This window comes from Myotis nattereri, assembly GCF_964212035.1.
Source record: "Myotis nattereri genome assembly, chromosome: 4".
Lineage (NCBI taxonomy): Eukaryota > Metazoa > Chordata > Mammalia > Chiroptera > Vespertilionidae > Myotis > Myotis nattereri.
Window position 1 is genome coordinate 38926826 of NC_138079.1, and position 25191 is coordinate 38952016.

At 39.7% G+C, this 25191-nt stretch overlaps 1 protein-coding gene across 2 annotated transcripts in view; it reads left to right on the top strand.

Annotated features, from left to right (window-relative positions):
* ARHGEF28 (Rho guanine nucleotide exchange factor 28) overlaps positions 1 to 25191 on the top strand; it is a 264926-nt gene that overhangs the window by 174180 nt on the left and 65555 nt on the right. For both annotated transcript variants that reach the window (XM_081090556.1, XM_081090557.1), the window contains 6 exons: positions 3653 to 3860; positions 6694 to 6805; positions 10594 to 10636; positions 15169 to 15292; positions 15856 to 15988; positions 24014 to 24069. In XM_081090556.1, coding sequence (XP_080946682.1) covers positions 3653 to 3860; positions 6694 to 6805; positions 10594 to 10636; positions 15169 to 15292; positions 15856 to 15988; positions 24014 to 24069 — 676 coding nt within the window. The remainder of the gene's footprint in view (positions 1 to 3652; positions 3861 to 6693; positions 6806 to 10593; positions 10637 to 15168; positions 15293 to 15855; positions 15989 to 24013; positions 24070 to 25191) is intronic.

Below are 25191 nucleotides of genomic sequence, written 5' to 3' on the forward strand. Positions count from 1 at the left end.
ACCAAGGGTAACGTCTGATACATAAATAATGAAAGATTTTCTTTAGATTCGTATTTTTTGGAATTATAGTTTAAAAGATGCTGAGTGGTCATGGCTATGAATTAAGTTGATGGGACATTTTGGGTTCTCCACATGTCTGTTTGCGACAAGAGGCGGTCAGTCTAAGCAAGAGTCTACAGTTCTGCAAGCACAGATTGAACTGTGTGTTATCAGTGCATTCTCGTGGGACCCTTGGGATCTGTCCAGCTTGTGATCCAGTCTCTAGAAGTGAATGAGCTCTTTAGGAATAGAGGCAGGAAAGGGTGCAAGTGGTTTCTTGTTCTGCTTATGCAAACATTTTCTGATGATGGTCCTGCTGCTGCAGCTAGAATTTTGCCATCTTAAAATATAAGAAAAAATTATCCAGTTTGAATAAAGGCAATTAGAAACCTCGGTAAAAATGTCACAGCTGATGGGGGGTGGTGGGAGAGGATGGCAAACAAGGAGAGGAAGATGTACTGAGAGAAAAACCTTCCAGCTAGTGTTGCGGCCAATGTCTCCTGCACATTCTGTCTCCTCTGGAAAATGTAGGAATGAGAAGAAAGGACTTGTGATCCCTAGCAAGCCCCACTTTGACCCTGGGATGGCCATAGGACCCCCCTCACTGGGTGTCATGGTGGGAGTGTGTAATACAAATGATAATGAACTTGAAGTGAACTATACCCCTTTTTAAAAATAAGCGAATCATAGGCTGAGAGGCAAGGAGGAGAAATTTGGGGGCACACAATAAAAACTGAGGTTAATACAGGGACAAAGCTGGCTGGGACCCAAGTTTTCTAAAGTTTAAAACAATATTTTGGTGAAAGTAGAATTGTATGCATAATATGTAACCATTATGTTATTTAAAATTAATAGGTATTTTAAGAAGTTACAAGGGGGAAATAAGCAGTGCAACACTTATTTTAACAAACTTTACAGCAAAAAATTAGTTGATAGAAGACAAATTTTGTTCTGTTCTAAAGTATATCTTTAAAACCATTTTTGTGTCTTGTTTTCCACAGTAAGAAATGCTTGTCACACCATGAGCCCCCCCCCTCCCATTCACATAAAGTTTAAATGTTTTATGAAATAACATGTGGAATGTATTCTGATATTTTTTACTCTATTCTATTTTAAAAGAAAATTCTGGCCACAACCTACTGAATCAATTTCATAGCCCACTAATGGGATTTTGAAAAATGGTATAAAATGAGAACCTAGAGTGATTCTGAAAAATAATGTCTATAATATTGAATATCTTAGATTAATAACTTAACAAAGAAAAACTGTAGCCCAATTTAGATGAAGAGGAAACGAACGGTTTTCAAGTATAGTATGCAAAATAAAATAATACTCACTAATCCATCTAAGATTTATTCATAGTGATAGAGAAATGCTGTATATACGTACCTGGAAATGCTTGTACTAAAATAGGATGTTCTTGCAGGCAACTGACTATTTGAACTAATTTTCATTAGTATAGAGATCACAAGTTGGAAGACAAACTCAGAGGCACAAGATATCAGCAAACCTTTGACCTCCTACCCCACCCCAGATCTCTTTCTACCCTCAGGTGATCATTGAATTAAGAAAACTACACACCACAGCACCGTAATTACATCACTATAACATTCAGAGCACTGACATTTACTGGGAAGTTTTTCTTAACACTAAGCTTTAGTTTTTTATGAGAAATACATATTTTTTTTGTTGTTGTTAATCCTCACCCGAGGGATATGTTTTTCCATTGCTTTTCACAGAATGGAAGGGAGGAAGAGAGAGAAACATTGATGTGAGAGAGATACATTGATTGATTGCCTCCTGCACATGCCTGATCAGGGGTGGGAGCAAACCACAACCCAGGTACGTGTCCTTGATCCAGAATCAAACCTGAGACCCTTCGATGTATGGGCCACTGCTCTAACCACTGTGCAGCACTGGCCAGAGCGATAAATAATTTTATGTACTCCAACGTATTTTAGTGTTGAATTAAAAGTGTGAAGTTCACCTCCAATTTATCTTTCCTTTATCAGTGCCAAGGTAAAGGGTCTCAACGTGTTCTTTAAGGAGAAAATTCCACTTTAGAAACCTCAGTGGTGCCAGGCCTGGCCTTTACTTACTTGCAGGTTTGCTGGTGCCCAATAGGGTCCATGAAAAAGTTCAAGGACCAGAGACTGATCTTAGTGTTTGGACTAGAGACACATATAGGACCATGCGTCATGTAATTTATTAAGTTGATATTCAGTGGCTATTAAATAGCCTATGTTTGTGTTTTTTTTAAGAAAAGTAACCCAAAAGAGTTATTCAAAGTTTTATTTTCTAGTTATATTTCATAATCAAGATGGTTTCATTATATTGTTTTTAAATTTTATCTTCAGAACTGTAACAACCAAAGAAAAATACATTAAAAAATGCACTGTTTGTTTTTTCATTTGTTGCTTTTTGTTTTATATACAGACAGCAGAATAGTAGTTACCAGAGGGGGTGGGGGTCAAGGGAGGACAAAGAGGGTAAAGGGGATCAAATATATGGTGCCGGAAGGAGATGAGGCTTTGGGTGGGAGCAAACAATGGAGTTTACAGATGTTGTTTTATAAATTGTACACCTGAAATTTATATAATGTTATTAACCAATGTTACCCTGATAAATTTAATTTTAAAAATTCACCGTACAGTGAACATGCCAGAAAAAGCTGTTGACCTCAGAGTTTGGTTTAAAATGTGAATGTTAAGGAATGAGCCAGGAATGTGGAAGGTCACATTCTTTCCTTTAAATTCCATGGTTATCACAGTTACACAAGGAGAGAAAAGCTTTATAGTTGAGCGGAGTTACTATCTGCTTCTGGGATGGATTTTCATGGGATGATTTTTAAACGTTTCATGATAATTTAATATGACACATTTGAGACCTCACTGGGTTCCTGCCTGACCTGGGTCGTGACAGCAACTCTGGGTGAGACCTTTGCACATCTCTCCTTCCCGGTGCCTCCGCCCCCTGAGCTCTCCGGCCCGGGGACACAGAGAGAACGCCACTCAGCATATGCTCACATGCAGATCCCCCAGAGCCGCCCCCCAAACAGCCCAGTGGCTCTGTTTTGTCTGCATTTTTAATATTTGAAGGGTAACTATTTGGGGCTTGCCATAATCACATTTACAAAACAGAAATTGGATAACACTAACTTGAACCAGCTTTTGTTTCTTAGAGTCCTGACATGGCTTTAGCTAGGTAGAAATGTTCACGTGGGGAAGCAACGTGTTGTTGAAAATGAGGATATTTGGGGGAATAAAAACAATAAAAACTACTTAAATATAAATTTTATTAGAAATTGGCCCTAGTCGGGTAGCTCAGTTGGTTGGAGCATTGTCCCAATACACCAAGGTTGTGGATTGGGGCCCTGGTCAGGACAGATACAAGAATCAGCCAAGAATGCATAACTAAGTGGAACAACAAGTCAGTGTTTCTCATTCTCTTTCTTTCTCTCAAATCAATAAATAAAAGTAAGAAAAAAAAAAAGAAGAAATTAAATGCGTAACCATTATACTTTATACCAGTGAAGAATTTGAATTCAGAGAAATAGAAACCAACTCTGTTGGCTTCCTTGGTTTTTTACTTATTTGCTTCCCTTGTGCTCCAGTTCCAGCCTCGATGCCCTGGATGCGGACAGTGAGGGGGAAGGGGCTGCGGAGCAGGCACACCTGTGCTACACGCCCGTGTCGCAGACTTCCTCCGGAACCGGGATTCCCAGTGGGGATGAATTAGACTCTTTTGAGACCAACACTGAACCAGATTTTAACATCTCCAGGACTGAGTCACTTTCTCTATCAAGTAACCTTCAGTCAAAGGTAGTCTGATTGGTATTAATGTGGCTTATTCTAAGCGGGGAAAATGTGTTGTCTGAATCTATCCATCTCTGAAAGACAAATGATGTTTTATTCACATGTATAAACTATTTTTTTTTGGAGGCCTCATGTGCTGGCTGATTGAGCCTGTCTTTTTCATCCTCCCCACTCTAATCTGTATGGTCCTTACTTACAAGGAACTATTTGTTTTCATCAGTTCAACACTAGTACATACAACCTTTCACATACTTGGAATATTTTACCATTGTCCATAATAATTCCTACTATCATCTCTTAAGCAAAGGGAGAAAAACTGGTAGTATTCAGTGGGTTTCTGATCAAACTTGTTTTGCTCACATAAAATTTTGCTTGGCCCGGGGGATGAGGTAAATCATGTTACTAAGTCAGATGATGTTTGTTTAGCATTCCTGCTGCACGAGCGAATCTGGAATCCCATCAACTTTGTCAATTTTTCCATAGGAGACAGATTTTCTCTCATTGGCACTTTCACATGGGATTTCATTTTGTTGTGGTTGTTTTTTATTTCTTTTTCTTTTCTTTAATTGAGTTTATTGAGATGGCATTAATTAAATTATACAGGTGTCAGGAATACAATTCCACAACACGTCAACTGTATTGTATACCCTTCCCGTCTTGCAGCGAAAGCCCGTTTGTATTTGGATATGCTTTCTTCCTGTTTGATTGTATTAGTATCCACTTTTTTCTTCTTAAATTGAGTTTTCTACTATAAAATAATGTGTGCTATGCCCAAACAGCTCTTTACCATGAACGCATGGCTGTTATGATAACACTTTATGTTTGTAGTAGAGTGTACAATATACAAACATGTTTTATGTATGCACAACATCTAGTTTTATCACAACTCCCCTTAGACGTAAGAGGTTTATTGTAATTGTTGAGCAGATGAGGTTCTGCAGCGGTGAGATGTCTTGTCTTGGTTACCCACGATGGTGAATAGTCAGAACTCAAATCCAGGCCTGAGTCCTCTCCTTCAGCTCTGAAGCCTGTAGAACTGTCAGAATCTTTTGAATCCAAAGATCATGTGATATTTCTGGATAGTCAGAAATGAGTATGCTTGTCGATGTAGATCCTTCTTAGTTTTGCATTTTGGATGGAATTGTGAAACGCTCATCATTATTTGGGATGAAAAGTAACGTCATCTTTGTGAAACAGTTCAGTGTTGTCCACTTTGAAGAAGAATATGTCCTTTAAAGCAGCGGTCGCCAACTGGTGGTCCGTGGACCACTGGTGGTCCGTGAGGTCCGAAAGGTTGGTGACTGCTGCTTTAAAGTATAGCTAGCCTTGCCTCTGAAATTACCTTATGTTACCTTTTACCTGAGGCATCTGGGTAATTCTCCAAGTCCCATTATTATAAAAAATGACAACCATCTATGACTTTGGGCGTTGGGCGAGGGCCCTCTGTGGCGAGCTCACTGTTAGGGTTATAGAAAAGCTTGGACTGGCCTTCCTGACATTCAACCCCAGAAGGCTCTCCCTAATAAGTCAGCCAGGGGGCCCACAGCTCAAGGCCCCTTGAAGCAGGATCAGACATCTATTTTCAACTTTGCCCCAGTCTCTTTATATCGAAGAACTTAGAGAAACCATGCGTTTTCACTTAGGAAGAACAGAAGAGACCAGTGCTTGGGAAGGACAGTTGCTGATGGCTCAGTTTTAGTAGTAAATTGTGCATTACTTTATTCAGCCCTAATTTCAAGTGCCATCTTACAAATGGATGGGTGGAATGGATCCTAAGGCAACTAGGCCTCTCTCTGGTGGATGGGAGTTGGGTTCCATGGATGGCTTTAGTGGTGTTCTATTGCATATTCATTTAAATTTTCTAGAATATGTAAGAAACCATGTTTTATCATCCTGCCATCTTGCATTTTCCATACATTAATGTTGTAACAGAAATTGTATGTAATTGGGATAACAAAATGACAGGTCATTTAAAAGGAATAAAGATATACAAATAAGTGAAATTCAAACGTCATCCCAGGAAGTGCTGGGTGGAAATCTATTACAAGGTAAGCATAGCCTAGGAAGATTTTTATAGTAACGTTATAAACTTAAACAGCTATTTGGAAGTTTTTTAAACCCTTCCAATTGTAAGTGGCTATCCCTCTACCTTCTAATGCTTCTAATTTTATGCTGTGCTACCTTCTTATCTCTTGTGAAGCATAGAGATAAATATTAATATAGAATTTTGATTAAATGCTACAGTGTAAAAGAAAAATAACTGACAATTCAGGTGAACAAAAGTCAAACTCGTTAAATATACAGAGAAAAGTCCTTTGACTTAATTTTTCACTTTTAACTAACTTGATTGGAATGTCATAATTGCATCCTAAAGTATATATAGGAACTATTCCCCAAAGCTTCAAAAAGACAATAAAAATTTAAAAGTTATGAGAGTCAAACAGAAACAATAAGATTATAAAAACAGATCCAGAGACAGAGAAGCATCAATCAGATTGCCAAACCTCAGAGGGAAGGTAGGGGAGGGTGGGGGCAAGGGGGAGAGATCAACCAAAGGACTTGTATGCATGCATATAAGCCTAACCAATGGTCACAAACACCAGGGCGGTGAGGGCATGAGTGGGAGGGTGGTGGGGAGGAATGAGGCGATAAGGACACATATATAATACCTTAATCAATAAAGAAATATATATATAATTTAAATTGGAAAAAAAGATTACAACAGAAATATTCAGGTTGAAACCTTTACAAAGATGCTGATTTAGTAACACTCATGGTGAACATATACTTTCAAGACTTGTGTAGCATTTTTAAAAAACTTTATTATGACCTCTTTTAGGAATCGCTACTTTCTGGAGTCCGCTCACGTTCTTATTCCTGCTCATCACCCAAAATTTCTTTAGGAAAATCTCGGTTGGTGCGTGATTTTACAGTGTGCAATGCAAGTGAAGGTGAGCATTATTTACCACACGTCTTCGAAAGCATTCTATTCCAGGGCAGAGTTTTAGTAAAAGTACGTAAAATATACAAGGGCAGCAGGCAAGAGTTTATTTTTACAATTGATTTTTCTAAGTTTAGCAAAGTCTTTTTTTCATTAGATAGCAGAGAAGTTAAAGATCCGATTTTGATGAAATTAAAAATTTGTACACATATCTCTGTTGATTCTTTGAATAAAATGTAGTCCTCAAATGTGTAAACTATAATTTATTCTAGGTTCATTATTGTGAGAGCTTTAGAGGATTTTATTTAAGTAAAGTATAAAAATTACTCTTCCTCTATATATAAATTGCTGAAATAATCTAACTCCTCAGAAGCAAACCATTACAAAATAGATTTTCTTTCATTATTTAGCAAGGGATTTTAGGGAGATGAAATAAGAATATATTTGAAACATGAGTAAATGTATCTTAAGGTTTTGTGTGGAAATGTAAGCATTCAGAAATGTAACTTTTATGCAATGACATTTTAATTTAAATATAGTATACCTACAGAAAAGGGTGTAAATTATAAGCATATACAGTGGGGCCTTGACTTACGAGTGTCCCAACTAACGAGTTTTTTGAGATAGCAGCTGTCTCTCACCCGATTTTTTGCATTGAGTTGACAGAGTAATTTGAGTTAATGAGCTCCTTAACGAAATCCTTAACAAGCTCAGTCTCAGAACGAATTAAACTCGTAAGTCAAGGCCCCACTGTAGTTTGATGAACTTTTAAAAGTGAATTCGGATAAAGAAATAGAGCAATTACAGGTAACTCAGAGCTGCCCTGGTAGCCCCTCCCAGTGACTGTCCCCGTTTTCAACTTGATTTTGAAATGTAATTATTTCATACTTCTGTACATAATATATTATGTAAGAATTGCATTTCAAGACATATTTGGAAGTGTTCATGCTACTCTGTAATATATAGCATTATAATAAAATTTTTGTCAATGTATTAGATAATGCTTTTTTTTGGTTATCCTTAAGAATCTTAAAAGATTCAGAAAACAAGAGATGTGCTTAAGTACTCTCAACTTCTCAGTGTAGAATATTTAAAATAGGATTTGTTTTACACCTTTTCTTTCCTTTTAAAATTCTTTATTACATTGCTATTTTTCATTTTATGCTATGAAGAATAGTATTGTAAGCATAATCTTTGTGCTTGGAGCTCCCATCGTAAACACAACCTTAGGTATGGAAGATATTCAATAAATATTTGTTGAACAAATATGGTAGTAAAGATACTTCAAATACAAAACAAGTGTTACTAGGTGTGTCCCCTGCACGCCCCCCCCCCACTCCCCCCCCCCCTTTCCGCCCAACCGCTGTCGCCCATTCTGGGAAGTTTTTTGGAAGAGGAGAAAGCAAGACTACTCATATGTTGTCCATGTTAATTTTTGGAATGGGAAGATAGAGAAAAGAACTAAGAGAAGAAAGGGTACACTTCTTTAGAGGACAGGAAAAGATGGATTGAATTTGCCCTGGATTTTTTTTATTTTATTTTAATAACATGAGTATTTCTAAGATCTCTAGCTTTACCTAATTTTAGTTTAGGTTGGGAGTCCTCTTAATGGCAGCTTGATAACTTTCCACTCAGAGTCCTAGGTAACGAATTCACTTTATACCATAGCTATTTGGAAAACACCTTTAAGTCTTCTATGAAATGTGCAAAATGGTGGCCTTGTCTTTATATCCGAAATATCCCTGATTTTCCAAGTCAGACCCTTTCAAGTTTGAAATTATTGAGCAGACGACTAAGAGGAAATTTATTTATAAGGGGAAAGAGCTCTCCCTCGTGAATTCTTTAATGAATAAGGAAGGGTATCTCTGCCTAACATACAATCTTTAACTCTTGGCATTTGAATTAGAAAGAATAAAAACTCACATCCTTTGGTTTTTCTGTGAATAAAAGCTTATCTTTAGACAGTATATTTTAAAACAAGGCTATTTGAATGAAGTTTGATATTCTCTAAAAGTTAAGAATTACAAACAGGTAATTTAGATTAAGGCTACACACTAAATGTATAGATTCCAACAGATACTCCTGTATGGTGGCAAATGTTTGGATTGACACCATTTATCTTAGTCACAACTATTGGATTATGAAGAAAAAATTAACTCTTAAGGAAGAAGGAGTGCTTTTAACTGTGATCAAAGCACAGGTGTGAAAATGTGGCCAGTTCAAAGATGTATTCTAATTTTCAGTGTTTAGTTTGCTTAATCAAGGGTAAATTGATATTTGTGGTGTTAGAAATCTTCTCTCAGTGAGTTTTGAGTAATCCTAAACATTTTCCCTATTTCAATAGACTCCGATTCTCCTTTTGCCCCCGTGAAAACTCCCATATATGAGCTATAATACAGTTATATAAAGATAGGATGGCCTTTTTGCCCTTTCTGTTTTTATTTGTGATCTCTCTTCCTTGTCACTTCCAAAGGGCTACTATTGTCATGTCTCATCGTTGTTTTTTTTTTGAACCAAGAGTACAATGGCAGCAACTTTATCACTTAATGCTTGTAGACATAAAATCCAACCCTATACGTAATTCCCTTTGGTACATCATAGGTTTAGATAGAAAGGGACATTGTCAATATTGTGATGATAATTATAACCTTACCAAGATGGACAAAAGTGTTCTACACTTAGGCATCCGAGGAGTGAGCTAAATGTACTTTTGGAAATGACTGTGCACTGATGGATGGAATCTTTTTAGACTTTGCCCAGTTGGCTGAGTCTGGTTCTGTTACTGTATTAGCTTGATTATTTTGGATAAGAAGCTTTATTCTCTTGGTACCTCTTGAACCTCAGCCTATTTACAATAAAGATACTGATTTGTACCCAGGAATTAATTTGTGGAACATTTAATAGCATTAAAATTAAGTCTTCTAATTCTTCAAAGAAGATTTTATGTTACCTACAAGATAGAATAAGGTTCAACATCGATATTTACACATTTCAGGGATATGTATTTATTAGTGTTTCTTCTTACATACCTGGCCCATCTTCTTTGCAATTTAGTTTTGCCTCTTCAAGCTTCTGGATTGTAATGGTAAAGGACTTGTCCCTGCTCTATAGATGGTGTGCTCCACAGTGGCCGCTCCCTCCATCAGTCTCTCTCACTGTCTAAATCAGTGGCTCTGCTCCATCCCTGTAGTAAGTACTCCAGTTCCTTCCGAAAACCAGATGGCGCTGAGCTGCTTGCATGAGCCTGTCCTTCTACCCCCCAGAAGTCCAATGGGACAGGTGGCCTTCCCTTTCCCATGAGCCACAAGGCGCATCTCTGAACTGGCTGCTGCTAGGATTTTGTAAAGGCATTGCAGATCTATTCAAATGGGCTCTTCCTTAGACTGGCCTTCAAGACTTTCTTTTTAGCTTTGCTTAAAAAAATAGCTAAGGCATCTATTGATTCTGTATGTTGGGAAATTAGCGTTACAAATAAGGGATGAAGCTCTGGTGAGAAATATAAAAAAAAGATAGAACTGGTTTTCTGCACTTCTGAAAACATTTGCTGCCCTTGCTGATGCTAACTTTGTTCATAGACTCATTAACTGTTGCCGTATTTTGGCCTCTTCCCCATTCCCTCCAAACTAGGGAAGTGGTAAAGATACCTGGAGCAATGACCTACTTATATAAAGAGACGTATTTTCTCATAACTGGTGGTGTACATAATGACAGAATAGGGTGGAGTGTGTGCATTTCAGACTAACATGTGACTGCTAGCTTGTCTGCCTTGGTTTTCATTTTATTTTCTGTGTTTTTTAGAGCAAAGAGCGTACAGTTTACCAGAACCGCCAGAAGAAAAAAGGTATTTTAACTTTTCCAAATTTCTGGAGGCACTGCTCGGTCCACCTTGGGAAATGTGTGCACATCATTTTGGATACTTGTTTAATGGTTTGTGAAGTTTCTGTGCAATGGGCCTGCCTGAATCCTTGCCTGAATCCTATGTATAGCTGACTAGCTGCTCCTTTCAGTCCCCAGATGTGCAGGCCTCCAGACTGGGGACAGAGTATTCTATTGGGTTATTGTCAAAGCCAAACACTTATAGCATACAGGACCACGGGGAGCAGTGTGAGGACCGCCTGCTTTAGAAAGGCATCGGGCCCTGGTCTGCTAGCTGACTTGGTTAGAGCATCATCCTGAACGCCAAGGTTGCAAGTTCAATCCTCGGTCAGGGCAAATACAAAAAGCAACCAATGAATGCATAAATGAGTGGAACAACAAATCTATGTTTCTTTCTCCCTCCTTTCCTCTCTCTCTCTAAAATTATTATTATTTTTTTTAAAGGAAAGAAAATAGAAAGGCATCAGGATTTGGCTAGGTAGGCCCGCCATGACAAGAAGCTTTATTTACTATGACAACAGGTCCTGGGCGGTCAGTTATAGAAAGTGCCTAAACATCTGTTACCTGTCCGTAGGGAGTAGTGTGTAGGAGTGTTAAGTTTGAAACAAAGAACACATAATGTTGAAAGTGCTTTAAACATCATTAGTTTTCTAATTGATATGCAGATTTGAAAGCTTTGTGCCTAAGCACCTCTCCTCCTCCTCCCCCAAATAACTGTCAATTGGAGTTTTGGAAGTTGACTAGGGAGCAGGCAAGACTTTGAGTTCTTTTGGCCTCAAGTAACTAACCATGCGTGAGCCCCACTGTGAAATAGCCTGGGGTTGTGTCAGAAATGGCAGAAATGTTTGGCATTAAGAGAACATATGAAAAAGAGAAAATGGTTTTAATTTTGGTGATATTAATGCTGAAACTCTGAAACCTTTTAATATATAGATCAAGGTAGACTGTTGTGATTGAAGTCTTGGAATAAAAGTATTAATAAGGAAAAGCCTCCTTTTGTTTATTCTTATATTTTGAGACCAAAATAGAAACTTTGAACTGAGAAAACCAGAGGAAGACTAAGAATGTCCTTTAAGAACAGGAAGTGAGGAAGGCCATATGGCAATGATGGTGGTGATGGCAGGAGCAAGATAACTGACCATTACTGGGTGTGTGTTTTTTGTGGTTTGTGCCGTTTGGAGCTGCTTACATTATTACTCCTTTTGAGCAATTTACTAATTCTGGAATTTGTTCATCATCTTGGTTGTCATTTTGATTAGCAGTCTTCCCTCTGCCATCTTTCTCACAATTGAAGAAGTACTGGACTGATTGTCAAGATTTTTTAAATAAAACATTTATTTTTCATTAGGAGAGGAAGGGATCTAAGGCTAGAAAAACCAATGTTTTTCCACATTTTCTGTCATTCTGTCTTTTATTCTTTCTATTCTTTATTGCCCCCTAATCCACATCCTGAAAGCATCTGACTTTCTCAGTCATATCCCTTAGTGCAGTGATTTTCAACCTTTTCCAACTCCCGGTACACAAACCGATTCCTTAAATTCTGTGGCACATGAAAAACATATATTTTTTGCCAATCTGGTAAAATTTTGATTCATTCACACTGGATGGCTATATTGTTGGCTATTGTCATTTTTTATTTTTAATTTGGTAGTCCAAGGGAAAAGAGGTCAGTGTCTCTGACTAAATAGTCAAGCATTGCATGTTTAGAAATTTCAGTGGCACATTGGTTGAAAATCGCTGCCCTGGTGTATCTAGTAGAGTAGATATTTTATCTCACCTGTTCTGTTCCTGATATCTTGTTGGATATGCCAGGAAGAGCCCTGGCCATACCTGTGGTTGGCTTTGCTCATGATGTACATATTTACTTGAGGGTCCTCCTACACTGGCATTTCTATGTATATTAATCACTTCATTTCTGAATGCAGCCAGGTAAATGGGGAGCTCAGTCCAGGCCTTGCAGGCTCATTTCTGCAGAGCTGACACACTACCTATCCTAACAGCTTAAACGCTGTATGGCATGACTCACTTACTTTATTGCCACCATCTGTCTTAAATTTACTGCATCTGTTACTTTCTATTAAGAAAATTTGAGCAGTTGAGTGTTCAAAGAAGTCACACTGTGTCAACTTTCAATTTGGATAGTGAGAACTTTTTAACATTTAGATGCCCAGTTTTAATTTCAAAAATAGGTTATAAATATAATAAATTAGGATTAAAATGTTCTTTATATATTTTAAATATCTACTTACCAATTAAAAAGGCAATACCAAGAGACTGAAGAATCGTGCTTGTAGAACTTTACTGTGGGTGACTCCACTGGGCATCAGATTGATAATAGAGCTTAGGCATTCTTGTTCTGGGATGTTGAAGGAGTTTAAATTATTTCCCCCAAGATTCTTATAAATTGAAAGCTATTTAAATTCTGTTGTGAAATCAGTTGAGGATCTTGCCCTTCTCAGTTCTTCACTACAGTACTTACTTGTTATATAGATTATTATTGTTTACATGATCATGTCTGAGGTCTTATCAGCCTTTGAGCTTAAAAATTAAGTGGTATAATTTTACGTAATTTTGTAGAAGTATGTAGAATACATGGTAAATTGTGGTGCATGTATACTTTTTAAATCAAAACTGAAACGTTGTTCTTGATATTCTCTTCTGTAGCATGGTGATTTGGAATATAGTTGGGTACATATTTTCTTTTATTTGAGAGAGTTTAGTTGTGTTCCTGCTGGGAAGTAGAAGAGAGGATTTCTTGAGTTCTAAATCCACATTGACCTCACCATTTCACCATCCTTTAATTCTGAGATTTAGTCTACTCAGCTTACTACTGTTCTCTTAGGTATTGGGTGGCACCTTTTGTGACTCAAATGTGTTTTTCTCCCACTCCCAAAGTGAGCCTGTTGAATATTATACCACGAGTTTTGAAAATTAGGATGCTTAAGACATAAGAGGTATGGAATTTTACAGGTTATATTCATCAGTCAGTTATCTAAAGAAGTGGCTGTGAAGTAGAAAGGAAATAATAGGATCTGAGTTCCTTTTGTTACTCTGAGTAGTTGTAGGATACATTCACTTCTACTCACCCTCTTTCCTTTCTGGCTTTTTCAACTATTCTCTCTAAGTAGCAAATCCAGTTTCACTTACTGTGCAGGATTTGAAAAGCAGGACACTGTCCTGACTATGCCTTTGGATCTGCATGAACAAGAGGCAGCTCTGAAACCATTTATTTATTTTAAAAAAACACACATTCATAAGTTTGAACTCTCCATTATCTAGTATAGAGGTTAAATAACTTAAAGTTTTGTTTAATATGTACCAGGTAAATACATTTTATATTTAAGTGTGAGAAGGGCCCTTAGAAATAATTTAGTTTAAGCCTGTCATTGATCAGATGAGAAAACTCAAGTCCTAGAAAGTTATCATTGAATGTATTTTCACGAAAGTAATCATGTATATTTTGGTGCATATCAATAATATGATTGCTTTTGAAAGTATTTCCCAGAGTTGAATGCGTTAGCCACTAATCTTCACAAATGAGAAGGTTTTTTGTGGGTTTTTGTTGTTATTTGACACGGGGGGGGCGGGGGGGTGGTAGGAAAGACTTTGGATATGAAATCTTTATTTTGGAAATACTCGGTCTACAAAAGTGTTATCTGGTTTGACAAGATATATACTTAGGTTGATATTTAACATATTCTCTCTTTCTCTGTTATATATTAGAAATATAAGACTATCAGAGAAAATGATTCCAGGGGAAATATCATTTTTCATAGCTGGGACTTATTTTTTTCATAAAAAATGGTTATATGGATTAGAGGTAAATAAATGATGTTCAGTGTGTTCATGGATTGGGTACAGTTGCCTCTAGCTTGCCTCTTATTTGGGGGAGTATCCACAGTTTTCTCTCCTTTGTAACCTAGAGAGTTTCAGGTTGCAAATAGCCTGACTGAGTAGGAGAGACGGAATCAGGAGGCAGACAGCCTGTTTCTCAGGCTGTATTGACAAAGGAAATATCTGTCTGCTGAGTATTATCTCTATGTTCCCAAAATACAGAAAATACAGTTTTTTATTGTTGGTTTTTTGGCTTCTCTGTGTTGGAGGAAAATTCTGTTAGTATAATAAACAGAGAGATGATTTTCAGAGTAAAATTACAAGTCTGAGTTATCCTTTATTTCTCCAGTATTTTATTATGAAAAAGTGTATACAGAAAAATTGAAAGAATTATATACTGAATACCTACCTCTACCACTTATATTCTGTAATTGTTAGTTGTTAGTCTGTGAGCTAGTTGCTTTATCTATCTACCTACCCATCTATAAGATATATTTAATAGTTTCTATCTTTATCTTTAGAATAACAATTAAAACTGAACAAATCTATATGTGTAAATATATGTATAAAGCATGTATAAATATATATGTGTAAAAGCATATGCTGTATTTTACCCTCTTTAAATCCTATAAGCCATGAATGAATACAGATTATTTTTTGTAGAATTCCGGAAGAAGAATGGGATAAATACATCATACCTGCCAAATCGGATTCTGAAAAGTACAAAGTGAGCCGAACTTTCAGCTTCATCATGAATCGGATGACTAGCCCTCGGAATAAATCTAAGGTAGTTAAGGTTTGGTGCCTCTCATGCAGAAACATAGATGGCTCAGTTTCTCAGCAATTAGTATAGTTTCTCCTCCCCCTTTAAAATCATTTACCTCAGATTTTACACATACTTGAACACCGGTATGTTTTATATGGAGTATTGCCTAAGTCAGTGGTCGGCAAACCCATTAGTCAACAGAGCCAAATATCAACAGTACAACGATTGAAATTTCTTTTGAGAGCCAAATTTTTTAAACTTAAACTATATAGGTAGGTACATTGTTATTAACTTAATTAGGGTACTCCTAAGGCTTAGGAAGAGCCACACTCAGGGGGCCAAAGAGCCGCATGTGGCTCGCGAGCCGCGGTTTGCCGACCACTGGCCTAAGTCATCAGAAATGCTAAGACAACTACATTCTGGGTAATAATATATGTTGGCATCATTGTACCTGTTGATTACAGCCCTTATATTCTGATAGAAATGTAGGGACTTTGTATGACTTCTCTAAGATGTTGGCTCTCAGCATTTCTCTTTTCTCATTTCCCCCCATTTTTCTGCTGCTGCTGCTGCTCTATCTGAAGACAAAAAGCAAGGATGCCAAAGACAAAGAGAAGCTGAGTCGACATCAATTTGTCCCTGGAACTTCCTCTGGAGTTCTACAGTGTTTGGTTTGTGATAAAACGCTCCTGGGGAAGGAGTCGTTTCAGTGTTCCAGTAAGTTCTCGGGCCTTGTACGCAGTGTCTTTATGCTTTGCTTCCCCAGACAGTAAGATCCCTGAGGCCAGGGTCATTGCTAAGCATATTCACATGGACGTTTGCTTTTGTGCCGCACATACAATTTAACAACTTAACAAGAGTGACCCACGATGGTTCGAGTCAGTACTTTTTATCCATAACCTTCCAGAACCCAAACTACATATATTACTGCCAACTTAATGTCTCCACTTGGGTGTCTAGAAACTTCTCAAATGTTACACGTCCAAAACAGAGCCCTGTTCTGCCTCCCCTGTGCCCACCTTCAAGCTGACCCTCTTCGTTCATGGCACCCACAGTGCCCAGAGCCAGTGCCTTGTGAACAGCGGCTTAGTAAATATTTGTGGAGTGAAAGAATTATTCAGAGCCACAGGATTCAGGCCCAGGCAGGTGAAATGCGTTTTATGATATTTGTTGGTGGCCAGAGTTAGGGGGCCGCATGGGGGTGGGATGGGAGCATAGGGAGAGAGAAGAGCAGGGGAACGTTTCCCTGTAAGTTTCTCTTTAAATTCCTAGGAAGTGATTCCATTAAGAATCAAACCGTATTGATAGTTGTACATCTCAGGAAAAGACCGTCCACACACGCCCTGAAAGGCAGCTTGCGTTTCCTCTGCACAGCTGGCAGTGTTTGATGGCACCAGCTCTACACGGGCTTGAGCTTTGCTCTCCTTGGCAAATACTTGATTTCTTTCTTTTATGGGATCTGAAATAGCATCAAGCCGTTCAGCTGTGATTTCAGTTGCTAATTTTTTTAGAAATTTGCTGTAAGTATTGCTGCGGGTTGTTTCTGGCTTGCCTGCCTGTCAGCGGTCGGTTATAAGTGGGTGTGACGGCACCCATTTCCTAGGGTGTCAGTCCGTGCTGTTCACAAGGCCGATCCCCACGGTGGATCCACCATCCACATCACCATCTTTCCCTCCCCTCATTTTAAGGTAAACTCCGCCAGGGGGTGATCTGCGCTCACCGCTCTCATGTCTTTCCCTGGCACTTCTTCCTTAGCCACCTGCATTTTGGCCTCCGTCTGTAGTATTTAACGGAAGTCCTGCTTTTGACGGAAACTTGGCATCGCTTTCTAGTCAGGGCTGAGAGTCTGTGCTCCTGTCGATGGCCCCTCCATTTAGGTAAACATTCTCTTTTCCATGGCACGCTTCCCTCCTGTTTACCACGGGTGTCGTCTCCTTTGTCCTGAGGCCCTCCAAACTCAGTTCTTTCGCATTTGTTCACCCCCACCCCCCCTAATTGTTTCTGTGTTAATAGTCGTGCAATCATTTGTTCTAAAATATGATAGTTAGGCCTAATCTTCCCGGATTAATGTCTTTATCCCTCACTTTCTACTTCCATATTTACAGCTGCCTAGAGAGACTGAGCAACCAGGTAGTTTGTGGCCACTTTTGAGAGTATGGAAGAGCTACAGGGATAATAAACCAAGACTGTCCCAGTCACACTGGCTCAGGGTGACCCTCGCTGTGGCCATCACCACCCAGAGGTTTCATGTGAAAGGTCGCCCTTCTTGCTGCACTCATGGTACAAGCTCAGACCTTGGGCACCTTGACTCCTCTTCCCCTTTGTCTCCCCGCCTCACCCCGGGCCCCACAAACCCCCATCACTCTTTCCTTTCCTGTCTCCCTGGGACCACTCAGGTACGTTCTCATCACCCTCTTTGGGACTGCTGAGAGCAAATTGCACTCGTTTCCCTCTCCAGGTATTTTCACGTACAATTTATTCTGAATACACTTACCACATCAGTCTTTGTACAACATCACTTTCATCAGCCCACATACACAAAAGAACTTCTCTCATTTTTGTTTGCTGGACTAAGCCCAACCTCTTCCGATGCCTGTGGTTCCTGGTCTGCCTCCTGCTGGCCAGTCCAAGGTTAGTTCCCCTTTCAGCCGTACAGCCAGGGGCCGAGCTGGGCCTGCTGTCCTCTTCTCCCTTCCCGTGGGTTTTCCTGCCTCTGTTCCTTCACTTATGGTTATAATCTCCCTTCTCTCAGTTTCCCCTTCTCTATGTCAGTCCACATTTCCCACCTCGTTTTGGAAATCTTCCCTGACTGCTGTGGCCTAAATTCTTACACATCATGTTTATGACCTATTTTCTCTATTCTTTTTTTTTTTTTTAATATTTTTTATTGATTAAGATATTACATATGTGTACCCTCTACCCCCTCTCCCCCCGCTCATCCCCTCACCTCCCCGTTGTCCGTGTCCATTGGTTAGGCCTATATGCTTGCATATAAGTCCTTTGGTTGATCCTTCCCCCTTGCCCCCACCCTCCCCTACCTTCCCTCCAAGGCCCGACAGTCCAATCAAAGCCTCTCCGTCTCTGATCAGTCCTTGTTCATCAGTTTATGTTGTTCATTATATTCCACAAATAAGTGAGATCCTGTGGTATTTATCCGCTCTCCAGTTCCATCGATGCTGTGGCAAATGGTAAGAGTTCCTTTTTCTTTTTCCTCTTCTTAAAGGATACCTTTCAGCATTTCATATAATGCTGGTTTGGTGGAGATGAACTCCTTTAGCTTTTTCTTATCCGTGAAGCTCTTTATCTGACCTTCCATTCTGAATGATAGCTTTGCTGGATAAAGTAATCTTGGTTGCAGGTTCTTACTATTCATCTCTGAATATTTCTTGCCACTCTCTTCTGGCCTGCATGGTTTCTGTTGAGAAATCAGCTGACAGTCGGATGGGTACTCCCTTGTAGGTAACTGACTGTCTTTCTCTTGCTGCTTTTAAGATTCTCTCTTTATCTTTTGCTCTTGGCATTTTAATTATGATGTGTCTTGGTGTGGTCCTCTTTGGATTCCTTTTGTTTGGGGTTCTCTGCGCTTCCTGGACTTGTAAGTCCATTTCTTTCACCAGGTGGGGGAAGTTTTCTGTCATTATTTCTTCGAAAAGGTTTTCAATATCTTGCCCTCTCTCTCCTTCTGGTACCCCTATAATTCTGATGTTGGTACGCTTGAAGTTGTCCCAGAGGTTCCTTACACTATCTTCGTATTTTTTGAATCTCTTTTCTTTTTTCTTTTTCGGTTGGGTATTTTTTGTTTCTTTGCATTTCAAATCTTTGACTTGATTCTTGGGATCCTCTTGTCTGCTGTTGGATCTCTGTAAATTATTCTTTATTTCAGTCAGTGTATGCTTAATTTCTAGTTGGTCCTTTTTCATGACCTCCATGGTCTCACTATACTCCTTGAGGGATTTATTAAATTTATCGGCGGTTTCCATAAAATTCTTGAAAAACCTTATAAACGTGGCCTTGAACTCTATATCCAGTCGTCTGGCCTCCTCCGTTTCTGCCAATTGTGACCTGTTTCTTTGTCTCCGCATTTTGGCTGCTTCCCTGTGTTGATAGAGTGGCCCTGCGCGCCAGGTGTCCTGTAGGGCCCAGTGGCTCAGCCTCCCCAGTTACCCGGGGTGGACACTCTTGGTGCACTCTTGGTGCCTTGGTTGTTGTAGGATCACTGGGAGGAATTGACCTCCAGGCCAATTGGCTGTGGGAAGCAGCTGTGTCTGAAGTGGGAGAATGGTCCCCCTCTGACCACTGGGTACAGTGGCTCCTGGATCTAAGGAGGTGCTAATTCAGCCCCTGCCTGAGGCCACACAGCAGGAGCCAGGAAGAGGCTCAGCTGTGAAGCAATGCAAGCTGCTGCGGGGCCTTGGGCCTTCTCTTGGAAGTTCCTGGTCTGCTTGGCTGGGCTGTAGTTAGGTACATTCATATGCAAAAGCCTCTGCCACAGCCTGGGTGGGGCGGGGTCTCAGGGAGTCAAAAGGGGCGGAGAAAGACGCTATGGCTGATTCTCCGCGCCCGGAGTCGCGCCTCTCAGTGTCCCGGTAACGGCTGCAAGCACCTCTGAGGGAAATCCGCCCTCAAGTTCGCCCGCTGCCGCCTGACAGAGTCGCCTCTCCCCGTATGAGACCTGGGTCCCCAGAGACTTCCCGGAACCGGAGTTCAGAGCAGTTGGGAGCTTGTGATTCAAAAAGACAGCCGCGTCCTCAGGTGCCACCCCCTTTCCGCGCGCGCGCCGCCGCCGCCGCCGCCATACCTCTGCACTCAGCCTCCGCAGCTCCTCTGGCTCTCAGCGTGCTTTTCTTTTCTTCTAGTTGTAGAAATTACACTCAGCCAGCCTTCCTGTTGTTTTGGACGATGTTTGCTCCGTCCTTTGGGATAATTTTCAATTGCTGTGTGGGGCGACTATTTCCCGGTGTTTATCTATGCCGCCATCTTGGTTTCTCCCCCTTCTCTATTCTTTTTAATACTGGGTTATGGACAACCTCTTTTGGCTTTTAACTACTAAAATGGACTTTAAGTTATTTAAGGACTATAATCACACAATTCTTTTGTATCACCTACAGCAGCCATCACTAAGCTGGGCCTTAGACACTCATATGTAGTTAATATATAATTAATAATATCTAGTTAGATACTCAGAAGTAATTAACGCAGGTTAGGGAGCCAGGACTTGCTGAAAAGTAAACTTTTGTAGTATAGAATATGTAGGTTCACACTGAGTTGCCATGGAAGTCTTAGTGGAAGATGGAAATGGCTGAAAGTACATAATAGGATATGTTCAGCTTTTAAAGTAGTCAATTTTTTTAATGTAATAAAATTCATAGAAGATATAAGGTTTAAGGAAAAGCTTGGAGTTATCCAAATTTACCACCTTGAGAACATTGCTACCTAATATTTTGATGGAGTCCCTTCTAATAAAAAGAGTCAACTTGTTATGCTCATGTTTTATTTGAGGATGCTATCACATGTACTAAGTTATTCCTTACTTAGTGTACATTTAAGTTTTTCCCAGCATAATGTTGCACATATTACTGTACACATCTTTGATTATTGCCTTAGATTAAATTCTAGAATCAGTATGAATATACACTTGATTTTCTTTTTAACCCACAGTTTTTTAGAAGTTTTAAGATTTACAGTTTTGGGGGTAGGGGAGTGTTAGAGTTTTAAACTTCATATTAACATTAAGGCTTTTTTTTACATTGGATAAGAGACTATGACATGTCTAATCTCTGCTGTTTTTGATAAATAATCCTATTGCATTGGTGTATTTTTGTTTTTAATCGTGAAAGTTAGTATTTCTAATCTTAAAAATATGATGTGAAACAAAATATGATGTAAATATTGAAAATCCTGGTGGCCCTAGCTGATTTGGCTCAGTGGATAGAGCGTCAGCCTGCAGACTGAAGGGTCCCAGGTTTGATTCTGGTCAAAGGCACATGCCTGGGTTGCAGGCTCCACCCCTAGTAGGGGATGTGCAGGAGGCAGCCAATCAATGATTCTCTCTCATCATTGATGTTTCTATCTCTCTCTCCCTCTCCCTTCTTCTCTAAAATCATTAAAAATATATTTTAAAAAATCCTGGTGTCCGCAATTTTTTTTTTTTGGTTAAAGCCTGAGTTGTTAGTTTTTCATGAAAATTGTATTTTTATAAGATTTTCCTTGTTTATAAATAGATTGCACTACTTATATTTTGATGTTACCTTCATTGCGGATTTCACTTTCATCAACATAAAATTAATTTCTAATGCCATTAAATGCCTTTTGCATCAAATTTTACTTTGTTTAAAGTTAACATTCTTCTTGCTTTCCTTTTCTTTGTATTTCCCTTACCTAACTCTGTGGTCTTGATTTGGGGTGTGCGTCTTCATTTTGGGGATAGGTGCTCTGTAATGTAACGGAGAGGCCTTGTTTTATAGCATTTTTTTTTCTAATTTGCGTTTACAGCTATCAGCTATCTTTTATAGTTCTATGCTATTTTCCTTGATGTCTGGTTTAGCCATTTGCTTTTATCTTTTTCATAGATTTGGCAAGCAGATATGCTCTTTTATTATCTATTAATACTAACGTTAGGGCTATGAAAGTCTTATAATTACATACTCTTTTATTTCCCTTCTATTTACCCTTTTTACCCCTAGCCTCTGTTAGTATACTAATTCATCATTAAATTATTGTTTTTATATTATGTGTATAATCTTTCAGAAATAGTTTTCTATTTCAAGACTAATTTGATATTTGTATTCAGCTCTGTGTCTCTGCTTACAACAATTTTTTAGCTGCGGTTCTTTGTTTAGACGGTTCCAGTGCTCATTTTGCTCCTTTAAAAAAATCTGATTTATTTCTGAACTCTTAGTTTTGATTCTGCTCTTAATACCTTTCTTAAGAAGGTTATTGGAGTGGTGTGTTTCCTGAAATCTTGTATATCTAAGGGTGTCTCTTTGCTTCTTTCACACACAAAAAGCAATTTATCTGGCCAAGTTCTTAGGCCAAACGTTTCCACCCCAATACTCTGTCAACACTGGTCCACTCTATCTGAGCATTTAAAATTGTAGCAGCAAAGTCTGGGGCCTGCTTGACCTTATTCCTTTGTGGGTGACCTGCTTTGTCTCCTTGAGGACTTTGCAATTTTTAATCATACAGATGTCGTCAGAATGTTTCTATGCAATAGGTGTCATTTAATTATTTTTTTTCTAGGAAACAGTGAGAGCGTTTGATCTGCCTTTTTTTGTGAGGAGCGGGTTGTTAGCTTTAAAAGAAGTTTTTGTCAGTTGTCGCTTTGACTATTGCTTCTGATCTAGTTTTTCAGATTTTTTCCTTGGAGAAGTGTGATCTCTGTTATCTGTCTTTTTTGTATGACACCTTCTATTTTATAATTATACCCTGCTTTTTCTCCACATTCTGGAGGAAACCTTTCAAGTTTAATTTCAAGGTGCTGCTTTGATGTTTCTGTCGCATTGATTCTTCACACACGGTTCACATTCTGCTCTCGACCTTCTCCCTCCTTGCAGTCCTGTCTCATCTCACAAAGCTCGTCTTCCTCTCCTGCTGCCAGCGATCCTCACGGCTTCCTCCTTCATGGCCGTTTGGTCCTATTTCATGTCTCTTTGGGAGAATACATTCAAAATACCTTTCTCTCTTTCTGGATTTAATAATACTCTGGCTCACTCTGCCCGTTTGTTTTCAGTATAATTTTGTGCTGGGGTAGCTCACAGCTTCTTTTTTTCTTTAACTTTTTTTATTTGCTTGTTCTGGAATGAGGAGAGGGCCTCCGGTTTCCATGTTTGCCAACAGGACCAGCTTGCGGGTCAGCTTGGGCCCTGCTTACTGCCCACTGAGTGGTGGCTGAAATGCCTCTGTAGACCCACAGGTGGGAGGGTGGTTGGGTTCAACCTCCTGCACAGTGTGGCTTTGATGGACCTAAATGGATGGGATAATTCTTTCTCATGAAGCTTCTGATAAGCCACAGGTTCCTGCATCTACACAGGGCATGGGGGTGGGTGGGACAGGGTGGCCCTGGCGAGTGGGAGGGGAGAGAGGGCAGGGAGACAGCAGCCTGGCAGGAAGCAGTCCCCACACAGGGGCAGTTTTCTGTGAGGATGACTTGGGTCTCTGAGCCCGTTGGCAGAAAGGGGCAGGCAAGGTGTTCCTTTACTTCTTTCAGGGAGATGAGGCCGCCTTGTTTCTTGGAGGAAAACACAGGCAGGCCACTCACTTTTCTCTTTTAGTTTGGCTACCCCTGGTTAGTCAGCATTCCTGTCGGAGCCGATGACATATTTTTTTCTCAGTGATGGTGTGACTTTTTCTTTCCATTTCCATAGGCATTCTACCTGGTGTGGGAGAGGGCAGTTGCAACCAGCCAGATATCAGAAATTGCTTACAATATAGGCAGATAATAGCAAACGGGTTCTCAGGCAGGCACAGAAGTGTATGTCATGCGTTAACTCCAGGTGTCATAATGGATGAGTTCCTCTGCAAAAGGAGAACAGTATCTCCAAGGAGATGAAACAACTAGCAGTGTGCTTGTGCTTGAGTGGTGGGGCTCCACATCATTTAGTATTTTTTTCCCTTATGATTCCTAAATATTTTTAATGTGAATGTGCTATTTCATAATGACCAGTAAAACCAGGATGTCGTCCTATTCATTTCTGATTACCTTAAATAAGACAGACACCTTTCTATCTCCTCCCTTTGTTACAGGCTGTACTGCAAATGTACATAAAGGTTGTAAAGATGCTGCACCTCCATGTCCCAAGGTAACCACTGTCATCTGTGCGTGTGCGTGTTTCTATCTGGCTCGGTTGCTTCATATTCTCTGTTGAGGTTGTGACTCTTCTCTTATTGTCCAGATTTATTTCTAGAATGATCACTGCGACGATAAAGTCACACATGCTCCAAGTGTAGGGTTATTCCCTTCGCTGTGTGCTCTCAGTGGGAGAGGGAAAGCGCGGTGTGGCCACCAGTGTTAGGCAGTGCGAGTGGGTCTGCCTTTCTCCTGGAACCTGCTTGGTTTACCAGAGTGAACGCTGATTATATGTAAATGAAGCCTAGAGCAGTAATCCTCACACATTAAACACCATCAGAGTCACCTGTAGGACCTGTTAAAACACAGATTTCTGGGCGCCACTTCCAGAATTTCTGACCCAGTAAGTCTGGGTTGGGCTTGAGAATGTGCATTTCTAACAAGTTCCCCAGAGATGCTGCTGGTCCCGGGACTATGCTGAGCGGCTCGCGGGACTAGAAGAGTGTTCTCTGTGTTTGGGGGTGGGCTTGAGTAGATGGGCACCTGTCATTCTATGCCTTTCCTTCCCACTTTGAAGACCTGTCAGGAATGCATGTAAGAAAGCATGATGATCTTTCAGAGGGAAACTTGGAGTCACAACCTCCATGTTTTTTTTTTGTTGTTTTTTTTTTAAAATTTATTGCTTAAAGTATTACAAAGGGTATTACATATGTGTCCATTTTATCCCCCCGCCCTCACAACCTCCATGTTAACTGCATCACACGCTGTGTCAGGCCACAGAGTTGAGGGCAACGTTTCATTGTGCAAAGTTATGTTATGTCCTGTAGGCAGGAGGAATAGCCAGGATAGAAAGAAACAAGTGGGAGAAAGGCATAGCTGATAGGAACTCCCCTTTCAGCCCAAGTCTGGACACGCGAGCTAGCGGTTTCTGATTCCTCTAGGCCAGTGGTTCTCAACCTGTGGGTCGCGACCCCTTTGGGGGGTCAAACGACCCTTTCACAGGGGTCGCCTAAGACCATCGGAAAACACATATATAATTATATATTGTTTTTGTGATTAATCACTATGCTTTAATTATGTTCAATTTGTAACAATGAAAATACATCCTGCAGATCAGATATTTACATTACGATTC